The sequence below is a fragment of the Erigeron canadensis genome, chromosome 7 (assembly GCF_010389155.1).
Source record: "Erigeron canadensis isolate Cc75 chromosome 7, C_canadensis_v1, whole genome shotgun sequence".
NCBI classification, from domain to species: domain Eukaryota; kingdom Viridiplantae; phylum Streptophyta; class Magnoliopsida; order Asterales; family Asteraceae; genus Erigeron; species Erigeron canadensis.
In genome coordinates this window covers 36,148,969-36,169,670 of record NC_057767.1, presented here as the reverse complement: position 1 = coordinate 36,169,670, position 20,702 = coordinate 36,148,969, and the positions used below count along the sequence as shown (strand labels likewise).

Sequence of the window (20,702 nt, the reverse complement as noted above, 5' to 3'; positions counted from 1 at the left end):
TATTTATACTAAAGTGCTTTCACCATTTGTAAAAATATCTCGAAAACCTTCGATAGTAATAAAAATTAAAAAAGAGAATTTATGAGCCGAAATCAATAGCTTCAACTTCTCATAACAATGACACAGGGCCAACAATTGCTTATGTACAAAAATTATTGAAGATATATAAAAAAAACTGCCAATTTTCATGGGAAAAATATTGCTGCAAACTCGAAATATGGATCACATTTCATGATAGGTATTTATAAGAAAGTGTTTTCACCATTTGTAAAATATATCTTGAAAAACCTTCCATAGTAACAAAAATGCGAATTTATGACCCGAAATCAATACCTTCAACTTCTCATAACAATGAAACAGGACAGACTATTGCTTATGTACACAAATTCTCGAAAATGTATGAAAATATTGGCAATTTTCATGGGACAAAAAGTGCTGCGAACTCCCCCACTAAAATTCCTGTGAATCTAGAGATACACCATTTCTTAATTTTCACAATGCACGATTATTATGTCGACATTGCAGGTTACAAAACTTACAAGTAACGATTTTTACGTAAAAGACATCTAAGACACAAGTTTTGTTAGACGTGCATCTCCCAAAAAAAACCCTACTCCATTAGATTTCTCTTTGTTTCTTAAATCATATTAACTTCCAAACACATTATGCTCTGATACTTTAATACTTTTGATACTCATTCCAAAAACATAAACTATCATATACGTCACACGTGACACATCACAAAATATGTGTCCACTAGACAAAAATACAATGTTGAACTTTAAAATGTCTTACCCTTATAATGTAAATTTTAAACTAGTTATACTTCAATCATTGCTCTTTATAATTTCTATTAGCTAAACGCCCGGCTTACCCTTATAATGTACCACACTATAAGAAGTTCATTTTTAAAACGTCTACTCGAAAGTGTGCATATTTCGAGTGCTTCTAGCTTATTGCATTTTCTTAAAAGCTAAATCACATTTTTAAAGTGTTCGGATATACAATGCATTATAGCTTATTTTTAAGGGAAAAGCAAACTAATTTTTAACAACAATAACAATATATACATATAGTAGAGGGGAATGGGAATACGAGGCTGTTAGACACCTAAGTTGGGTAAAAACCCCTCACATACCTTTTTTAAAACCATAAAAATCATGGGGGTCAAACATTTATTCAAAATATTAATGTGTGAACTCTCACTTTTCCCATGTATATATATATATATAAACAACATAAATAATGTTCCAAGAAATCTAAATAATTGATATAAAAATTATAAATTTAATCTAAATGGGAACTACCCGGCCTTTGGAAAAAAGAGCTAGTCCCAAATTGACACAAGATTCTGCCGTCGGTGACTCAAGTTCCGGCGACGGAGAGGTTGAAGAGGAGCAAGAAATTGAAAAAAGGTTGGATTTTTTTGGGGAAATGAAAGTGGGTTTTGTGTAAAAGAGTGTAATTAGAGAAGAAAATGATGGGTTTTGGGTGGCGCTGGAAAATAGACGGTGGTTATGGTGGTGGTGGCACCGGAATATAGGATTTATTAAAATATCCATAATTTTATATTAGTTTTAAGGAAGTTTGTTTCATGGAACACAAAATTTTTGTTTTATATACTTTTATCCACTTCTCCTTCTCTTTTTCTTTTTTAAATCTCTTTATTTTGTGACTGATTTTCTTATGTTTTCTTTGGAAGAAGGTCTAAAATAGTAAAAAAAAAAAAAAAATTTATAACAGGAATGTTGATTACACTCAATAACATGTCTCTTTATCATCCAGTAAAGATTAAACACGTCATCAGCAAAGTAAATAATAAATCTCTTTTTATTCTTTGGACTAAATAAAAAGTATAAGGATTTTCAACACAATGCGTTAGTTTTTGAACAAGCTAACTATACATGAAATGTAATTATTTAATAAACACTACGCTTAAATTCTAAGTTATACTATCTAAAAACGTTAAAATTGTGACAAACGAAGAAGGATATATGATTGCCATGGAAAGAAATTGTTAGATTATAAGGAATAGAACATTAAGGGAATACCCCTCAACCTACCAAATGTTGACATGTGACATCCAATCATTAAGAGGGCATTCCCTCATTCTCTTGGAGTGGGGAATGCCCTAAGACAGACATTCCTTTTACAAACAAATTCAAATACAAACACAAAAAGATGCATGTTAACGGTCAAATTCAGATACAAACAAAAGGGGTGAATGCGTTAGAAATAGGACTGGGCACGGAAAAATAAGGGAGTGGAACGCCCCCAGGGCCGAGGTGGGGCGTTAACGGGACACTCTATGTAGTCTTAGTGTATCATAAATTTAATATATGAGTCGAGTTCTGATAAACTTTAATAGCACATTTATTACCCATCAATCTACTAAAAGCATAAAATTAGAAAAAAAAAATCTACTAGTGTTGTTGAAAAACAATCTACTTTTGTTCCATATCAAGAATGCAACATGTTTACTTATTTTCACAACAATCCAATTAGCCAAATAAATGGTTCAAACTATTGTAAGCATAAAGTTCTTGTTTACTTAATTTTGAAATAGTGTGGTAGTGTAGGGTATTTTGGCGAATCATTGTAAGAATGAAGTTTATGTTGGTTTATTAAAATATTAAAATGAAAAATTATGTTTTAGAGATATTATGTATAACATTTGAGCTGCATATTGTAATGCTTCTAAAAACACATATTTCGAATATAGAGAAATGAAAGTTCCCAATGACTTTTTAATTTCCTTATATGAACCGTAACCTTACGATAAATAGTGTTCGCTTGTTGCGGCGGTGAGATGTGGGGGTGATAGGTCAACTCATAGAGTATGATAGTCAAATACCTTAGGCGTACGAGTTCCGCCCTCGGATTTAAAAATTCGTCGAAAGTATATCGAATGATATCTCTAATGAAAGAGCATGAAATTTTAAGAACACACATACAATTTTTATAATTTATCGATATACGGTTTTTGAGATAAAAGATTTTGAATGAATTAGAGAAATAAAATGATTTATGGAAGAGAGAGAAAAAATGAGTATTTGATATTTAAAGGGAGAGAAAAATGAATGCTTGAGATTTAAGGGTATTATAAGTATATTCTAGTAAAAATGTTCATATTACTCGTAGCAAATAAAAAAGAGGGATAATTTAGGTAGTTTAATTACTTAATTGAGATTTAAAAAAATGATAAAATGCTCTATAAGGTAAATACTCGTATTAGTCTATTAGATATTAGATGAAATGAGGCAACTTCAATAGCTAGGAAGTTTTTTTCAAAATAATAATGTATGTAAATATATTGAGAAGAAAGCATAACAACATCAGATTCCATACAACAAACGGACTTAATAATTACTTGAAGAAGAGATGATAAGATTGAAAAAGGCATCACAAAAATTATGTCACTTTATTTTTATTAGATAACATAGTTTTGTGGATTCTAAAGTAAGAAGATAAAGTCGGGTCAAAATCAAAATTACATACACAAATGAACAATACTCTTATACACTCAAAGAGTCAAAATGAAATGAGCTTATATGCTCATGGAAAACTACAACAGCATGAGATGCAGATTTCTTGTAACAAAAACTGAAATGCCTCAAAACTGTGTTACTGTCCAATAACACGTTTGGCACCATCCAAAGTGTTTTTAAGCAGCATTGCTACAGTCATGGGCCCAACACCCCCTGGAACTGGCGTAATACATCCGGCTACTTTACATCCTTCCTCGAAATCAACATCACCCACAAGCCTGTATCCCGATTTTCTACTAGCATCATCAACGGCATTCGTGCCAACGTCAATAACTGCAGCACCTGGCTTTATCCAGCTACCCTTTATCTGTAAATATGAACCACAGAAAGAAATTTAGGCAGTTTACAAGATTTCGATTGTTTAACAATACAGGTTGAGGCAGGTCAGGTAACGGATCACAACATCTTCTAGTCAAAATGGGTAACTTTTGTATGGTTTTAAAAGTTCAGGTTGGTTGCTAGAATACTTCAAAAATTCTAAGAACTTTAGTAGCAGCTTACTAGAATCAGGAAAACACACATAGTATCTTGCTATTTAATGCAATTAGTCCTTAACACTAACGCACTATGATAGTATGATTAAGCAACTATAAAATTTAACACTCATAAGTGTTTTTGAAAAACAAACACAGATCCAAGTTTTAAGTCATTAAACATTGACCAAATATAGTTGAAAGTTCTTGAAACCATACTTCAATTTTACTTGTTTGACCCATCAAAGATAATACATGACCCATATCAACGTATTCACAATAAAAAGGAGCCAAAACTGCCACCTATCACCTATGTTAGCTATGGCAAAATAGGCAGGTGAGTATTTGGAACAGTTAGCAACAGGTCAGGTCTAACCGTCTAAGTTGGCTGGCCAAGATAATTTTGTGCACAAATAAAAATATTTTTTTTACATAACATACTTGGCTTGTCAAATATATGATTGCAAGATTGTCACATTTCAATGAAAAGGATATTGACAAGTTAGAGATAAAAATGTAGCCTAAATCGATCAGTTCATGCATAAATGGGTTGGAAAAGTCGGATAGTTTATATAAAACTTATCCGTATTTGCACATTTTCTCAAGCATCTACAAAACTCTGGATGAATGAAGTAGTTTGAGACAAACTTGATTACTTATAGTTGTTTAATAGTTCAGTTGACCTCAAAACTTGAATCTGATTTCTTTTCTGGAATGAGTAGTTTGGAATCAGTTTCTGAGATGGAAGTCATCAAACCTAGCTCAAAAAAGCATGTGAAAGAAACTATGCTTACCATCATAGCTTGTCCTGCTGCAGCAATGACGATATCTGCCTCACATATGATACTTTGTGGATCTGGTGTACGTGAATGAACCACAGTAACTGTAGCATCTTCTTTAAGCAGCAACAGAGAAACTGGTAACCCAACAATGTTACTTCTACCAACAACCACCGCCCGCTTTCCCTTTATAGTAATACCAGTGCGTTTCAGAAGTTCAATACATCCCTGTACGAAGGACAAAAAAGAAATCATTTAGCATCCGTTCATTTCATACCATGTGATTTTTGTCGTGTATCCCATCAAAACTTCTAGAACTAACGAATCATATGAACAATTATACCAACCCTTTCCTCACACCATACTAATGACACTAGAGGTGGCAAATTGAAGCCATTTCATGAAACATCAACTTATTTGCATCATGCTTATCTCAATTGGGTCAAATTTGTTAACCTAGCTACTGATGAAATGGGTCGAACGGATCCATCGAGTTAAAAGTCACCTAAAGTGTTAATGTTTTGACCACCTAAATCATTTCATTCAGACGAATTATATATTATATTAATATAATATTCTTTCGAACAATATTTAATATGATTATTTTTAAAAAGAAGTTTCACAAAAAAGTGTTGACTGGTAAATTTGACCCAGGTTAATATGCTTGTTTCGATGCGAGGCACAAGATACAAATTATTACATGGTGAGATTAAAAGTTATTGCCTTTGGGGTACAAGGTAGAAATAAGGGGTCTCTGCCTTTCATGGCAAGTTTGCCAATGTTAAGAGGATGAAAGCCATCTACATCCTTGTCGATACTGATTTCAGTCAATACTTTTTCTTCATCTATGTGTTTCGGTAAAGGAAGCTGAACCAATATACCTGTATCATAAGAAAAATTACCTTTTAATCATGAAGGAATGAAGAATCGGTTCCAAGATAATTAGGTGTTTAAAGCACAAAAGAGCTAAGTAACTTAAGATTTATCACAATGTTCATTCTCATGGCAAATTCTTAGATGTCTGGGTGCCTTTCACAATTTACTTTTATTGCATCAGAAAAGCTCACACATAAACATTTTTATGGAATGCTGCAACTTGAAGTTGCAAATCAGTTAAAAACGAACATCCAAAAATCTACTAATATGTGAGTGATTACATGTATAACCATGTTTCTAACCTTCGAGCCTTGAAAGAATGGTTTTGATATGCCCGACTCGGGCCTACTCCTGTATCCACACCACAGGTGGAAATTCGGATAGGTCAGGCGATTAGGTAATGGGGCAAAAACATGAAAAATTTATTAGTATGCTTATATATGTAAGTAGCAACGTGTTCCAAGTGCTAATTGTTCCAAAATGCCACCTCTATTTGACATCCACATGAACAACCAGAGGAAATATGCTTGTGAACTTGGTTATGTGTATACAGCATACCAAAGCAAAACAAATTGTATATGACATAATCATGAAATTACACAAGGTGCCATAGATTTGAATGCCAAAAATATAAGCTAGCTCCATGTATGCAAATCTGTAATTTAATTCACTGACCATGTACACTGGGATCTGCATTTAACTCATGAACTTTTGCTATCAATTCAGCTTCAGGGACTTGTTCTGGGAGGTCTATGTCAATAGAGGTAATTCCAACCTCGGCACATGCTTTTCTCTTCATGCTAACATAGCTTTGAGAATCTTTTCGATGTCCAACAATGACTACAGCAAGTCCGGGTGCCTGAAAAAACAGAGAGAGAATATTGAGTTACAAGTTGAACTTATGAATACAAAGCATGTTTATTTCATGATAAAGATCTACTGAAATGTTCAACCCTTAAAGAAAAATGCTTTCAATCATTCTTTCAGTCAACAAACCAGTTAGAGGTGGCAGTTTTGACCTATTACTTATGAATGGGTCACAATACAGTTTTATCTCTAATGGGGTCAGATAAACACATACCTTAAGAGGAAAGATGCATGAGCCAAAGACACCCAACTGCGATTGCAATGCATAGTAACTACCACACCCAATCCCGCCTTCTAGGAGGTATGGGGAAGGTGAGATGTAGACAGACTCACCCTTACCCTTAAGGTAGAGAGACTGCTTTTAGAGAGACCTCCGGTCATTTTTGTAGGGATTGAGAATCAAACCCTTGACCTTTGTGTCCAAAAACAGGGGTTTTCCACCTGATCCAAACCTACTAGTATGTATTTGCAGTTCATAAAACCTCTTAAATCCTTTTATCCACAATACCTATTAGTATTGAGATAAAATAGCTTTTGTAATCATATTTGACACACCGACTACTTCCACAAAGTTGTGATAAATAAGACAAAAAGTGTTTCAGATCAACCCAACCTAGAGAGAGAGAGAGAGAGAGAGAGAGAGAGAGAGAGAAGAAGAAGACTCAGCTACTTTGCCACCTCTAAAGTTAATCTTGAAGGGTAGTAAGAAAAGCTTTAAACATAAAACCCATGAAAAACACAAGTGATTAAACATTTTTTTAGTGTTTGGCAGAACTTATAACAACTCAACTTCGAAACAAACTACATTGGCACTAGCAAAGAAGGGCTCAGAATTGGTAACCTTGCCATATTTCTCAACCAAGATACTAACTTCAGACGCAATTTCCGAACGAATTGTCTGTGCAATTGCTTTTCCATCAATGATGTGTGCCATAGTGGTACCAACGTAGATATCAAGATTCCACCAACCCTGTGGCAAACACAACATTTTTCGTTATATTTACTCAAAACGGCATCAGGATAAATAAATTAACCATACATACAGAAACTTTTTTCTATTTCTCTTACACATGATCAAAATGGGCTAATGAAATTTTTTTTAACAAACATCAAACATCTTCATAGATTCATAGAGCAAAGTACACCAAAATGTATCCGACTAAACCCGTTTTTCTTTCAATATGTATCAAACTGCCCATATCTCCTTTCATCAGTTTTGACCCTAGTTTATCACACTCCTTAATAAACATCCCCCGGTCTAATACCAGGTCATCACTGCCACGTAAGATTTAACTACGGTTATAATATGCGGATGACACTTCAACATAAGTACATAAGTTTACGCTTTACCTAAAAAACATTACCGGATACATACACTAGCAATAAACTAAAAGTTTGACACGCTAGAATCTACGTTTTGAAGTAAAATGCATAAAATAGCAAAACCCGCATAGTCTGATAATATTAGTTGACCTGCTGTAACTTATAACTAGTAACCCGATAACATGGCAACTTACATGGTTCTAACATCCGCAAAAACGTACAATCTTAACGATTAACTTAAACGGGGTCACGAGATACATACAATAACAATGAATTATAAGTTTGATACATTAAAAATTTGCTAATTTCTGAAGTTAAATGCATACAATAGCAAAAAGATAACATCTTTACTGGTAACAGTTATATGATTCAAATCTTGAATCACTTAACAGTAGTCAAGCTTGTATATATATGATGATATATACATATACATATATAGAAATATAAATTGTATATATTGAAATAAAATCATCTGAAATAATCACACAATAACCAAAAACAAACCAAACATGTACAAGAAGAAGAAAAAGAAGAAGGTTTACTCAGAGTAGGCTGCCAGAAAAGCTCAAATTCTAGAGTTATTATTTAAATTAGTAGTATTTGTTAGTTAGGGAATTATTATTATTAATAGATAGATTGGATTAGATCTTGTGTAAGTCATTATTTTTATTCTTATAATAGCGACAGTGAAAGAGTCAAAGAGATATGGATACAGAGCACTCTGGGCAAGCTCATAATAAAGAATATATAAAATAAACAAATAATAAGTTCGATTATAAAAAAATAAAAATTATTTTTCTAGTTTATGTTTAGCTAAGGAAGTCAAGTATTTAAACGAGTAGTTAGTTAATATTTTTAAACTAGATCTCGCGTTGCAGCGGACGACGGTTTATAACACTTTAGACACCGTAACGGTTTATAGCGTTTAGTTTACTTTAATGAGATATGTCGATGCAAAATCTAATCGTATATATCATTTTAAAAATAAGTCGCATATTATGTGCAAAAAATAATGAAGTGCAAACACTAACCATAAAAATAACCACTTACAATTATAGGGGAGGAGACCAAGACAATTAAAAAAAAAAAATAGTCAAAGATTAAAATTTAATATAAATATACAAAGGACATAATTGGTTCGTAATTTCGTGAGTTATAAAAACGTAATTATTGTTTAAACATTTTGTATACAATCTATGATAACTAAGATGCTTTTTTTATCCGTAGCAATACCTTCAACAATAATTTTAGAGTTAATGAGGATTTTATAACAATAGGGGTTTTAGGTAACTGTGGAGTTTTTTTTATTAAGAGTGATTTCAAAATTTCAGGAATAAGGTGTGTGAAGGTGGTTTAAATATAGAGCGTATATTAGGTAATTCAAAGGTAAAGAGTTGAATGAGGAGATAGTATTTTGTTTATATAAATAATATAGATTACTTGATTTATAATACATAAATAGTTAATAATAAAGATAACTAGTCGCAACATAAGAGTTACAATGAGCCATAAGCCATAATTTTTTGTTAGATTTACAAGATTATTCTCATTTATATAAGTAGCGACTTACAAATCTTAATACCTCTACATAAATTAATGAAAAAAAGAATACAAACTTTCATCGTGTATCAACTACATATAAAAATGAAAAGATAAACATGAACTTTTTTTTATCCTAATTAACAATATATAAATAATTAAGTTTATTTTTATCGACATTCAAATATGTGTGTTAATGTTTGTGATATTTTATTGAGAAATGATTCTCTATCTCTCACAACAAAAGAATGAAATAATCAAATATCAAATATATGTGTATATAACTCTATATATACAATGAAGAATAATTTATTTGTAATCATATATCATATCATATATCATATATATGTGTATATAACTCTATATATACAATGAAGAATAATTTAGTTGTAGACGTATATCTGGATTTCTGATTGACAAGAATATTGAAACTTATTTTAAATCAAAGTTATGTTATTTATTTTTATTAATAAATAAAATAAAGTCAGAATAATTTCATATAAAAAAAATATTTCACATTAAATTATAAAATGTATAAGAAAAAAACTATTGTATTAGATAAAAGCCAGTTATATATAGATTAATTTATAAGTTTATAAATTGAGGAAGTAAAGAAAAATAATATATCTTCAAGATCATTTAAAATTCAATTTTATGGCTTTGTATATGGGAATTATTAGATGTGTAATCAAATAGAATTTTTCTTTTTATGAAGTTGTTGATGTTATTGTTGCCCCATGCTAGAGAAGGCAGGAAAAAAAAATGGTAATGTTACTTTTATTTTTTTAACGATTAAGTGACTGAATTAATAACATGACTTAATTGATAAATAATGTGTATATATTAAGTTAATATAATTATTTTTTGTTTGTTAATGTAAAAAAACACACTTTAATTTAGTGATAGACTTATATTTATTAACTAGGTCTTTTACCCGTACAATGTGCGGTTGCTTAAAAGTATAGTTGAATTAAGTCGGCTAAAAGTTTAGAATGTCAACAATTATTAGTAATTTGTTTTCATATCATGTATTCATACGTTTAACTTGTAGTTTTTGATGATAATTTATCAGTTTAAATAAAGTTTTCACAATCTTAAAACCCTTTAGATTTTATCATGTTAACTATAACATTTGTTACTTGAAATCATATAAATTTTAACAAATCAATTGATATTTTGTTGCGGTTGTGATTTTATTAACTAAATAAAATGGTGCTTGTTTTTAGTTAAAAGGAAGATTTGATATTTAATATGACTGGTAATTGTTGTTAAAAAGAAATATGCCTAATAATCAAAAACTACCTTTTAAATATCTTTTTATCTTTGCCTAAAAATAATTGTCATTGAAGTTTACGATTTCTTTTATAATTTTATAAGATAAATAATTTTATTTAATTGTTAAAGAACTGATATGATGTACCTAATTGTTATTTGAATGACAAGTTAGCTCAAGAAGATGATGTTCCTAAGCTAACATTAAAAATAACATCATAAATAAAGTAAAAAGCAAAACAAAAAAATTAAGTAACAATATTAAGAAAACATGGTTATGGTCTTATGGATCCATCTTACTAAAACATGAGGAAAAAGAAAATCAAAATATACTATGCAAGACAACAAAAAATTCTAAAATAACTTAGATAATATAAACGAACCTTAGGATCGAAAACAAATTCTTTTTGTGTTTTGGAAAGTGAATCTTTTGGTAGGAAGAGAATTTTAAGAAATTTATTATGAATATATATCGTGATTTGAAAGTGATCGAATTTTACAATTGAAAACATATATTAGAGATATTTATTATTAAATAATACTGTAAAAAAATTATAAAGATGACACATAAGCTTTTATTCCATGTGTCAATTTTAAAAAATAACTTTAAATTGAAGATGCCTTTAAAAATTTATGATTCCTATTGTTTTAATATATATATATATATATATATATATAGATACGTTCACAAACACTAGTTTAAAAAGGGTAAAGAAAAACAAAAGTTTTGTAGCTTAAACCAAAAGATTCAAAATTTGGTGGCAAAAATAGATAATGTATTTAAGGTGTTCTTCAAATGTAATTTAACAAGAGGCAAATATCTTTTTGTCCACAACCATTAGTCGGTTGCTTTGTAGTAACTTTTTTGAGGCAAATGCTAAGAAGCTGTTACTAAAAACTTTCCATATGAACCCAACCGACTATATAAAAACAAAATTTATCTATTTTATTTTATGTGATCGTTCATTCGTCCACGCCGTTATAATAAACGCGTATATAAAGGTTATAACAAAATTCGTGGTTTTGAAACCCTAATCGTTTGTTCCGTTCGTCTTTTAATTCCTCATCATCATCCAAAGGTATGTTTATTATCATTACATCTTAATTGCTCAATTTTATAATTATAATAATAATAATTAATATATAATATGTTCTTAATCCTGTTTAATGTGTATATAATATATTATTAGAATGTTTTAATCACGTTCAAGGTGCCCTATTGTTTCAGGTTCCAGGGTTCCGAAACTGTTGCTCGAATAGAAAAATTCTCATCCGTTTACCCGTTTTTATTATTATTTTTATTCAAAAATTTTTTTAATTTGGAAATAATGGTGGCAGCAAATATATATATAGTTCAGGACATGAAGCATTGTGTCTTATATGCAGGTTACGTGTTTCACGCGGATGGGACGCGTGTCGTGGGGCTGGCCGCGAAGAGTGTCTTGACGGTTTGATCGAACCTGCGAGGCCTAAAACGAAATTTTAGAATGGCGGTTGAATTTATAAGTTTTTGTATTTCCCTTAGTTTAATCTTTAGTACAATATTAAAAACAAGATAGATTAGTATATGTGTATATATACTATATAATGTTGATTAGTAGAATAGTTAATAGATTGAAAAACAAAGAGGCCTAATCAATGCAAATACATAAACAAGAATTTAAAAAGTTAGGGACCTAAATCCGTAGATTTTAGCAGTTTTACTCTTGTAACGCCTTTTGATTAGGATGTTTGCGTACTACAAATGAGCAAATAAAGTTGGCTACATTTACTGATGTATAAAAAGCTAAGTTTGTTTTCTGACCGAAATTTGAGGTTCTAAGTATTGTGACCCTGATAATGCAGGTTTGTTTTCTGAGGAGTTACGTACGTGGACCAGGAAAAGGGGAGGTTCGAGATGGTTTATGAAGATGGTCAATCTTCCGACAGAAAGCGCAAGGAAAAAAGTCTTCCGCAGAGCAAAGATGATGCGATATATGGTGTTTTTGCTTATAGTAATTCTGACAGTGACTCTGAAGGTCGAGGCAGCAAGAAAAAACAGAGGAGAGATTTGTCTGGAAAACAGGATTATACTAAGCCATTAAATTTTGTTACGCCAAGTCAAGAGGAGAATGCTAAAGATAATGGTAGCCCTTCTGGTCTGGATATCGACAGGGTTCAAGAGGAGGAGGCTAATAGCAAAATCGTTGAATCATTTCTTAAAGAATTTGATAAAGCCCTGAAAGAAGGTGAGCTTCAGATAATGGAGAAATTAAAGTTAAAAAGGGAGTCTTGTGAAGTAGCAGGACCAGGAACGAGAGAAGGAAACAGTGTTGGTATGAAAATGCTTGAGAAGATGGGATATAAAGGAGGCGGGTTAGGGAAGAATGAACAAGGTATTGTTGAGCCAATTGAAGCTCAGATACGTCCGAAGAAAATGGGGTTGGGTTTCAATGAGGCGGCTAATTATGGGCAGAAATTGTTAAAGGAGAATAATGTTTTGCCACCTCAGCCTACTGAGGTTCAACCAAAATGGTCGAAGCAAGGGCGGTCAGAAAAGAAGAAAAAAGAATATGTTACTGCAGAGGAGTTACTGGTCAATAAGCCCCGTTTGGTTGAGAAACTGATTGATATGAGAGGACCACAAGTTCGGGTGTTGACAAGTTTGGAGAATTTGAATGATGAAGTGAAACCAGAGGAGAAGGATGATATTTTGCCAGAACTTCAACATAATGTGACATTAATTGTTAATTTGGGAGAGCTTGATGTACAGAAAATTGATCGGTACTTGAGAAACGAAAGGGAGACGGTAGTCAGTTTGCAACAACAGAAAGCTAAGCTTGAAGATAACACTGCACGTCAAGCAAAACAGCTTGATAGTATGGAAGAGATTCTTACTGTGTTGGACCAGTTGGATAAAGAGAGCCGTTTGGGAACGTTGACACTTGACTCGCTTATTAAGTCATTTGGTAACTTGCAGAAACGGTTTTCTGATGAGTACAGAGTACGCAGTTTGTCTAGAGTAGCTTGCTCTTATGCTTTACCTTTGTTCTCTAGACTATTTCAAGGATGGGATCCACTCATAAAGCCAATGGACAATTTGGATGTTATATCATTATGGAAAGAGTTTTTGCAAGCCGACGAGCGATCTGATTCACCTTACCCAGGGCTTTTCATGAAAGTCATGTTCCCTCATATATGGAAATCAATCACCAAAACTTGGCAAGTCAAGCACCCTGAACCATTGTTGCGGTTTCTTAATATTTGGGAACGATTACTGCCTCACTCAGCTCTTAAGACTATTCTTGATGACATTGTCTTACCAAACTTATCGGCTGCTGTTGACTCATGGAACCCACGTTGGGATACCATCCCTATACATATATGGGTTCATCCATGGTTAGCTTGGAAGTCTGTTTTTGATCTGACAAGCTGGGAACATTTAATTCGTCGATCTATTACTCCTAAGCTGTTGGCTGTTATGCATGAATTCCGAGTCAATATACTAGATCCATCTGATAAGAATCTTGATAAGTTCAACTGGGTACAGACATGGGCTGGGGTCATTCCCATTCATTACATGGTTCGCATAATGGATGCGTTTTTCGACAAGTGGCAAGACGTTCTTTATCAATGGTTATCTTCGAAACCGAGCATTGAAGAGGTGATGAATTGGTATCAGCGTTGGATGGATGTTATCCCACCTAAGCTTTTATCCAATGAACATATACAGGTTCGGCTTAAAGTTGGTCTGTGCATGATCAAACAGGCTTCTGAAGGGTTGCAGGTGGTCCAACCCGGTTTTATAGAAAACCAAAGACATTATCAAGCTCAACAGAAGGCGGCTGCAAGTTTTGATACATCGTATATGGGCGTTATGAGTTTGAAAGAAGTTATTGAAGAGCATGCACAGCATAACGATGTGTTATTTAAGCCCAAACCGGGCAGAATGCAAGATGGTCATCAAGTGTATGGATTTGGGAACGTCAATATAATCATCGACTCTCTCAAAGAAAAGGTGTTTGCTCAAACTGAAGGTAAATGGTCGCTTACAACCCTCGAGCAACTGGTAAAGATGGAAAAGAATTGCGTTCTGAGTAGATGCTGATCATGAAGAGTTGAGGTAAACTAAAACGGTGGGCAATTCAAGCATATCATCACTTGGATCATCCTTTGGACATATAATTCATACTTTTATTTAGTTATGGAAGTATTTTTGATCCTATTGGTTTAAGCTTAGATTATATATCTGTAATTTTGGCCTACTTTGACTTTTATAAAAGTCAAATAAGGTGTCTTATGTGTAATTCTTGATTTAGATGGAAGAAGCTTTGATTGATCATTTTCTTTTTTGTATAACTTGTCTTTCATGGTAAAACCAAGAATGAAAAGCAAAAAAGTTGACTTCTTGTAAAAGTCAAACTGTGTTGCATAACATCCTTTTTATTTTAAGCAGAAAGCGTACTCATTTTGGTGTGATATGAATTTTAGGTCTAACTGATAATTTTACCAGAATACGCATATTATGACAAAACCAACATTTACAGTACTTGGTTAAATTGGACGGATATATGGTTGTAGATGAAAAGAACTTTCGCGAAGAGTCAAAGAAACTATGGCTGTAAACGGCTTTTGTTTAATCTCTTACATCATTCATCCAGCGACGAATCTAGGATGAAAATCCGCGTGATCTATCATCTATGGTAGTCGATTTAATGAAGTTTATCATTTTTTTGAAGTCTTTGGTATCATGTTGTTGGAGTTGTGTTTGTTAGGGGCCATGTTCTCTGCTGTTGGGTCAGCCATTTGTTTGCGGTTGTTGGCTGCTTATTCGTGTTCATCAATTCAGGCTGCATTTGCCGTTGATTTCGATTGCAATAAGGTAATGTGGGTGATGAATTTGTTTGCCTTACAGCCTTTTAGTAAAACAAATCAGTTTTCTCATAATATAGTGTATATATGAATATATCTATATATTATCATAAGTTTGTGATTTGTATTTTTATGAATCAGTAGAGGTTAGATGTTGTGCCAGCAATTAAGAAAATACTCGTATTATGTTATTTTCAGCAGTAGTATCTTGGATGGGTTAGGCAGCGTGGGCAAACATGGCATATTGACAAATATTAAACAGAGTATGATCAATTTTGATTCACTTACAAAATTACCGCCCGTCAATATGAACCTCACCAGACCTTTTTTCGAGTTTTTAACTCAAATCTATACCTGCAATATGTGTGTTTTTATGTCTTAAAGCCGAAGCGAAGTTAATTCTCACTTGAAAAGACCAGTTTAACAACTCATATACAGTTGTTGCCCACCTATAGTCTACTAGCATCCTAGAGGTCATACGAATGCTATTGAAAGCAGTATCTATAAGTAGTTTTCACGCAATCATACATTCGTACACTAGCTCAGATTCAATATCATTTTTGACTTGATAGAGATAAAGAATGGCACCTCTGAATTAGAAAACCGTGTTTAGTGCAATGGATCAGTCTGTCATTACCCACCCGTTTGACCCATTACCCGTTTCGGTCAGTTTGTTAAAAGCTTTCCATTTTTACCCTAACCGTTTGAACTGATGGTCAAATATGACCCACTTGCCTAACTAGCTAATTTGCCAGGTAAATATAAAGTAGTAATTTGATTTGTTGCATTCACTTACGTGATGATCAACTATTATTGCAAGGTTGATATACACAGATGCTGAGATGCATAACATCTATATAGATAAGCCATCAAATAAGCATTATTTACTTTAACCTGTAACAAAGGTAACAATAGCAAAGATAACAGTAGAAGTAGCCAGTAGCATGCTTGGTCGGGTCAGAGTAGCAAAGTTAACAGTAGAACGGATTAGAGTTGAAGTGGGTTTATTCCTAAAAACACTAATTTCTTTCCCGGTTGTCTCTACACTGAGTGACAAAGGAGTGACGTATGGCAATAACAAATCTTGAAACGTTGCACCACCGGTTCACTACCATTATCACTTAACTTTGCAGCCATCATTATGGGTGGGTTGGGTAACAGTCAACATAGGTTCAAATAAATATAAAGCTAAACTTTCAGTACAAGTCATTCAGGTCCGCATGACCAACCAACATTTTTTCCTTGTTATGGGTTATAGTATTGTTTAATGGTTCAACTTGTTTGACTTGTTTCTGTTTCATTAAAGTGTTTAAAAATTTACTCATTTGACCTATTACCGATAAACTAATGCCCCTTTTACACAAAGAAGAGAGACTTTTATTAACAAGTTCACCCCTGCATGCTGCATATGACCAAATTGACCAAATTCGTGTTCGAAGTGTTGATATTCGAGTCTCCAAAGAAGGGTATAAAAATGTGGCCGAAATACCAACTATCGCACTTATTCGGATTCCTCTGCCCATTCCAAAAATGTATGCTGGCATCCCATTCCAAAGTCGCAGTCATCAAAGTCCCAAATAAAATCAAACTAAATTTAGCGAACAAGATGCGGTTAATCTCAACTATTTGATTTATGGTTTTCACTGCAAACAAACCATTTTGCAAATATGTAACGATGATATTGTACTCTTCAACAGATGTGTCAATTTCCACACATTTACTTATTGATTGATCAGTTTATGTTAATGTGGATCATGTAACGGGTCATCCTGATCAAAACAAAAGCTTTAGCCAACAAGGAAACATGTCAACTGGGTTGAAAGTTGTACAAATGTTTTGCTAATATTAATCTACAGGCTCCTAAATTGTTTGTTTTTTTCTTTAACTAAATTAAGTTGAAAAAAGTAAAGAATCTCATTTTGACCCATACAAGTCAATGAGTACTATTGAACAATTGTCAGATTTATAGAGGTTTTTTGTGTTGTTATTCGTTTCAGTTTTTGTTTGCCTTAGTTTCTAAATGGTTATCAACATTACCACACCGGATCACTCTTGTTTCCAACCGTAAACATATGCACAAGGTTTCATTATTCTTTTGTAACATCAAGATTTACGGTTTTCTACTGATAAAGAAGTTTCATTTTTTTTTATAAAAGTCAAGAAAAGTGACAGCATTCTCACTTATGTTACTACTGGAGATGTCGATAGAAATCTACCTTTAGTTTCGCTATGGGGGTCTAGTCACTATTGTCGAAAATATTAAAGGATAGAATATGACAATAAATTCATATCCAAAATGGATTTGGCTGCATCATATCAATAAAGGATGTCAAAGGTATCGACAAAGTAGCCATACGCCCATACGTACCTTTTTTTGCTTGTGCAAATTAAAAAGCATAGTATGTACATAGTATACTACTCTATTATCTATTATAATACAATTTTCGTCTTTAATCTTGAAAAAGTATTTTGATAGTATGAGTTTTCAAATGTTTTCAAACAGATGGTCTAATATCTAACATCCGTTAATACAATGTTCTGTAATAAAGTAGTTTAAAATACAACTTTATCCTCACTTGACATAAATCTGACATACAATATATTAAAATCGTATTTTGCTTTCTTTTTTGACAAGTGGATTTCGATTGAACGTATGGAAGCAATTTAACCAGATATTTCTTAACCTACAACACTCTTCTCATGGAAAATATCTTTGAGATGAGAATTCCAAGGCTCGAACCCAAGACCTTGGGTAAACTCACTTTTGAAGCCTACATAGTAAATTTAGAAGATACCACCGACGATCGGGGGTTAAGCCAGTGGTTTGTGTTTTGCTAAATCATTGGCGGCTTAAAGTTTTTAGACACCTTAAACGAGATCAATTTTGGAGGCCTAATTCATTATCATGTAAATTAAAGTAAAAGGAAAAAAAGTACTTGATTTTTGTTATTGAACTAATGGTAAATAAAAAAGAAGCAGATGTTTAAGCAAAAATCAAAAGGGTATTACCGCAATGCAAATTATATAATGATACCTAGCCTAAAATTCAAACATTAAGTCTAATATACAACATATTGAGGCCTTAGAGTTTTAGGGATCTAAAGCGATCGCTTAATCCCGTAGTATTGTTGAGCCGCCTAATCATATGAACCATCCGTGTAATCAACTCTAGTGATGGGATTTAGAAAAATTGGATAGATAATTTTATTTTACTTTTGGGTTTTAGAAGATTTAAATCGCTATTTATTTGGGGCACTAAGCTCATTTGCCCGTAATTTTTGATTTTTTAAAAAAACATTTAACTTTTGAAATTCCTACAATTTGGCAACCAACTTAGCTTTGAATTTCTTACAACGTTATATCTAACCTTTTATTATGTTTTTATATTCGCTTAAAAGTTTTTTAACCTACTAGCATTCTATCAAATTTCATTGGTCCAAAAATGAAATTTGATGATTTTTTATCCATTTATAATTGATTACTTTTTCTTTCCTTTTTCCCCCTTTTTCTACCAGTTCATATATAATGATTTTATCTTAACAAGTTAAAGTTAAAATTTGTTCCCTAGCTTCCGCCGAGGCACATGGGGAAACCTATATTCTTATCCATGTATTTGGTATTCTGGTTTGTATACAATATGGATTAACTCAAAGAAAAATGAATTACATTACATTAATAATAAAATTGGTCAAAAGCATGTCATTGGGCACTTTAATACAAAAAAAAAATACATATACAGTTGGTGTTAGTACAATCAAATTATGGATTTTGCTAATCTTGGTCTGTAGATTTATAGTTAACATACAGTAAAAAATAGAGAGGGACTATCAAGTTACTAATTGTACATGAACAAACATGACAACGTACCATATATGAAATGATGATTTGTTATCTCTTATTTAAAGTGACCTACGATCATAGAGCCACTTACATATACAATTGAGGACATGATTTTAACTCAATTAATCATGATTTAATAACCTATTGTCATACACCTATTAGTGTATATAGTATATATTGTGTTAGCGTTTAGTGTAGTTTAATGTATATTATCAAGTCGATCACGATAAACAATATACGCCAAATACACCAAACGCCAATACAATATATATACACTAATAACCGAGTACTAACAATTGTAATCTAATAACTATGTATGGTTCCATGATGCCAAGAACATGATTGTTCTCATAGGATCCTCCATTTTTACTCTTTCCTTCCTTCTTTTGACTCTTTCTACATGAGAAACTTTTGGTGCATTGCTTAAACATATGTTGCTATCTTCATTAATCATGGTAGCCACAACAGCTTGAAATGTTTGTCGAAATCCCCCGGCCATCCGTTTGCACTCGTTAACAACAGATTGTTCAGCGTTGGCTAATTGTTGAGGCTTCATTGTTTGAACAAAGTTGTGATTTTTGTATGTTTGTTGTTGAGATGAAGATTGTAGAGATAAGTGAATTAAGCTACATTGAGTAATATTATGGAGCTATATATAGAAAACGGAGAGTTTAGTAGTGGCCCACAAGGAAACCCAACAATGGCCCACTACTCATTTATGTAGAATATACTTTTACTTTTATTATATATCTAATGCAGAAAATTTAGTGATGCTCACAATTCATCCTATTTTTATGCTTCATCTTACTATATAATTTGGTAAAAATAAGTCTATCATATATTTATTGAAAAAATTTCTTGGTTATAATCTCTTAATTGGTTCAAGGCTAATAAATTTACTCTCATAGTCTCATTACTAATAGGGCGTGTTTGGTTCACATAATGTTTTTTGAAGGAATAAAATCTTTCGAAGGAATTGGAATCTGAATGAATGAAATTTGACGGAATGTTTTTGATTTTTTGAGAATTCAAGTGACGGAAGGAATGAAATTCCTTCCTCCATGCCCAAGGAATGGAGATTCCATCAAATGATAGAATTGATGGAATGTTTACATTCCTACGGAATGAGATTCCTCCTTCTTTGAACAACCAAACGCACTAAGGAATGAAATTCAATTCCAATTTCATCAGATTATATCAAATTCTGTGAAACAAATGCAACCTTAGTGATTTTACGGTCAATGAGTACTTGAGTAATGTTGGAAAGAAAATAAATCAAAGATTTAAGGGGATCAGTTTCACATCATGTCCCGGATTAAAAGATATCGTCAAAT

The 20,702-nt window shown here is 32.4% G+C and overlaps 3 protein-coding genes across 4 annotated transcripts in view; 1 reads left to right on the top strand and 2 right to left on the bottom strand.

Annotated features, from left to right (window-relative positions):
• LOC122609433 (protein LOW PSII ACCUMULATION 1, chloroplastic) overlaps positions 1-295 on the bottom strand; it is a 4,037-nt gene extending 3,742 nt beyond the window's left edge. The window contains exon 1 of the mRNA XM_043782476.1: positions 289-295. Coding sequence (XP_043638411.1) covers positions 289-295 — 7 coding nt within the window. The remainder of the gene's footprint in view (positions 1-288) is intronic.
• Positions 296-3,398: 3,103 nt separating this feature from the next.
• LOC122608005 (bifunctional protein FolD 2) lies at positions 3,399-8,551 on the bottom strand. The gene is made up of 6 exons (XM_043781085.1): positions 8,409-8,551; positions 7,385-7,513; positions 6,352-6,535; positions 5,524-5,681; positions 4,816-5,028; positions 3,399-3,855 (listed from the first exon to the last, which is right to left on the bottom strand). The coding sequence occupies exons 2-6, from the start codon at positions 7,475-7,477 to the stop codon at positions 3,625-3,627; spliced, it is 879 nt and encodes a 292-aa protein (XP_043637020.1). The 5' UTR covers positions 7,478-7,513; positions 8,409-8,551; the 3' UTR covers positions 3,399-3,624.
• A 3,094-nt stretch (positions 8,552-11,645) lies between these two features.
• On the top strand, positions 11,646-14,998 carry LOC122607234 (septin and tuftelin-interacting protein 1 homolog 1-like). 2 transcript variants are annotated; one of them, XM_043780170.1, is made up of 3 exons: positions 11,646-11,756; positions 11,906-12,170; positions 12,523-14,998. In XM_043780170.1, exon 3 carries the CDS (start codon positions 12,575-12,577, stop codon positions 14,762-14,764), a length of 2,190 nt encoding a protein of 729 aa, XP_043636105.1. In that variant the 5' UTR covers positions 11,646-11,756; positions 11,906-12,170; positions 12,523-12,574; the 3' UTR covers positions 14,765-14,998. The 2 variants fall into 2 exon arrangements, with proteins under 2 accessions (XP_043636105.1, XP_043636104.1); XM_043780169.1 differs by having other exon boundaries at positions 11,906-14,998.
• Positions 14,999-20,702: the final 5,704 nt, after the last annotated feature.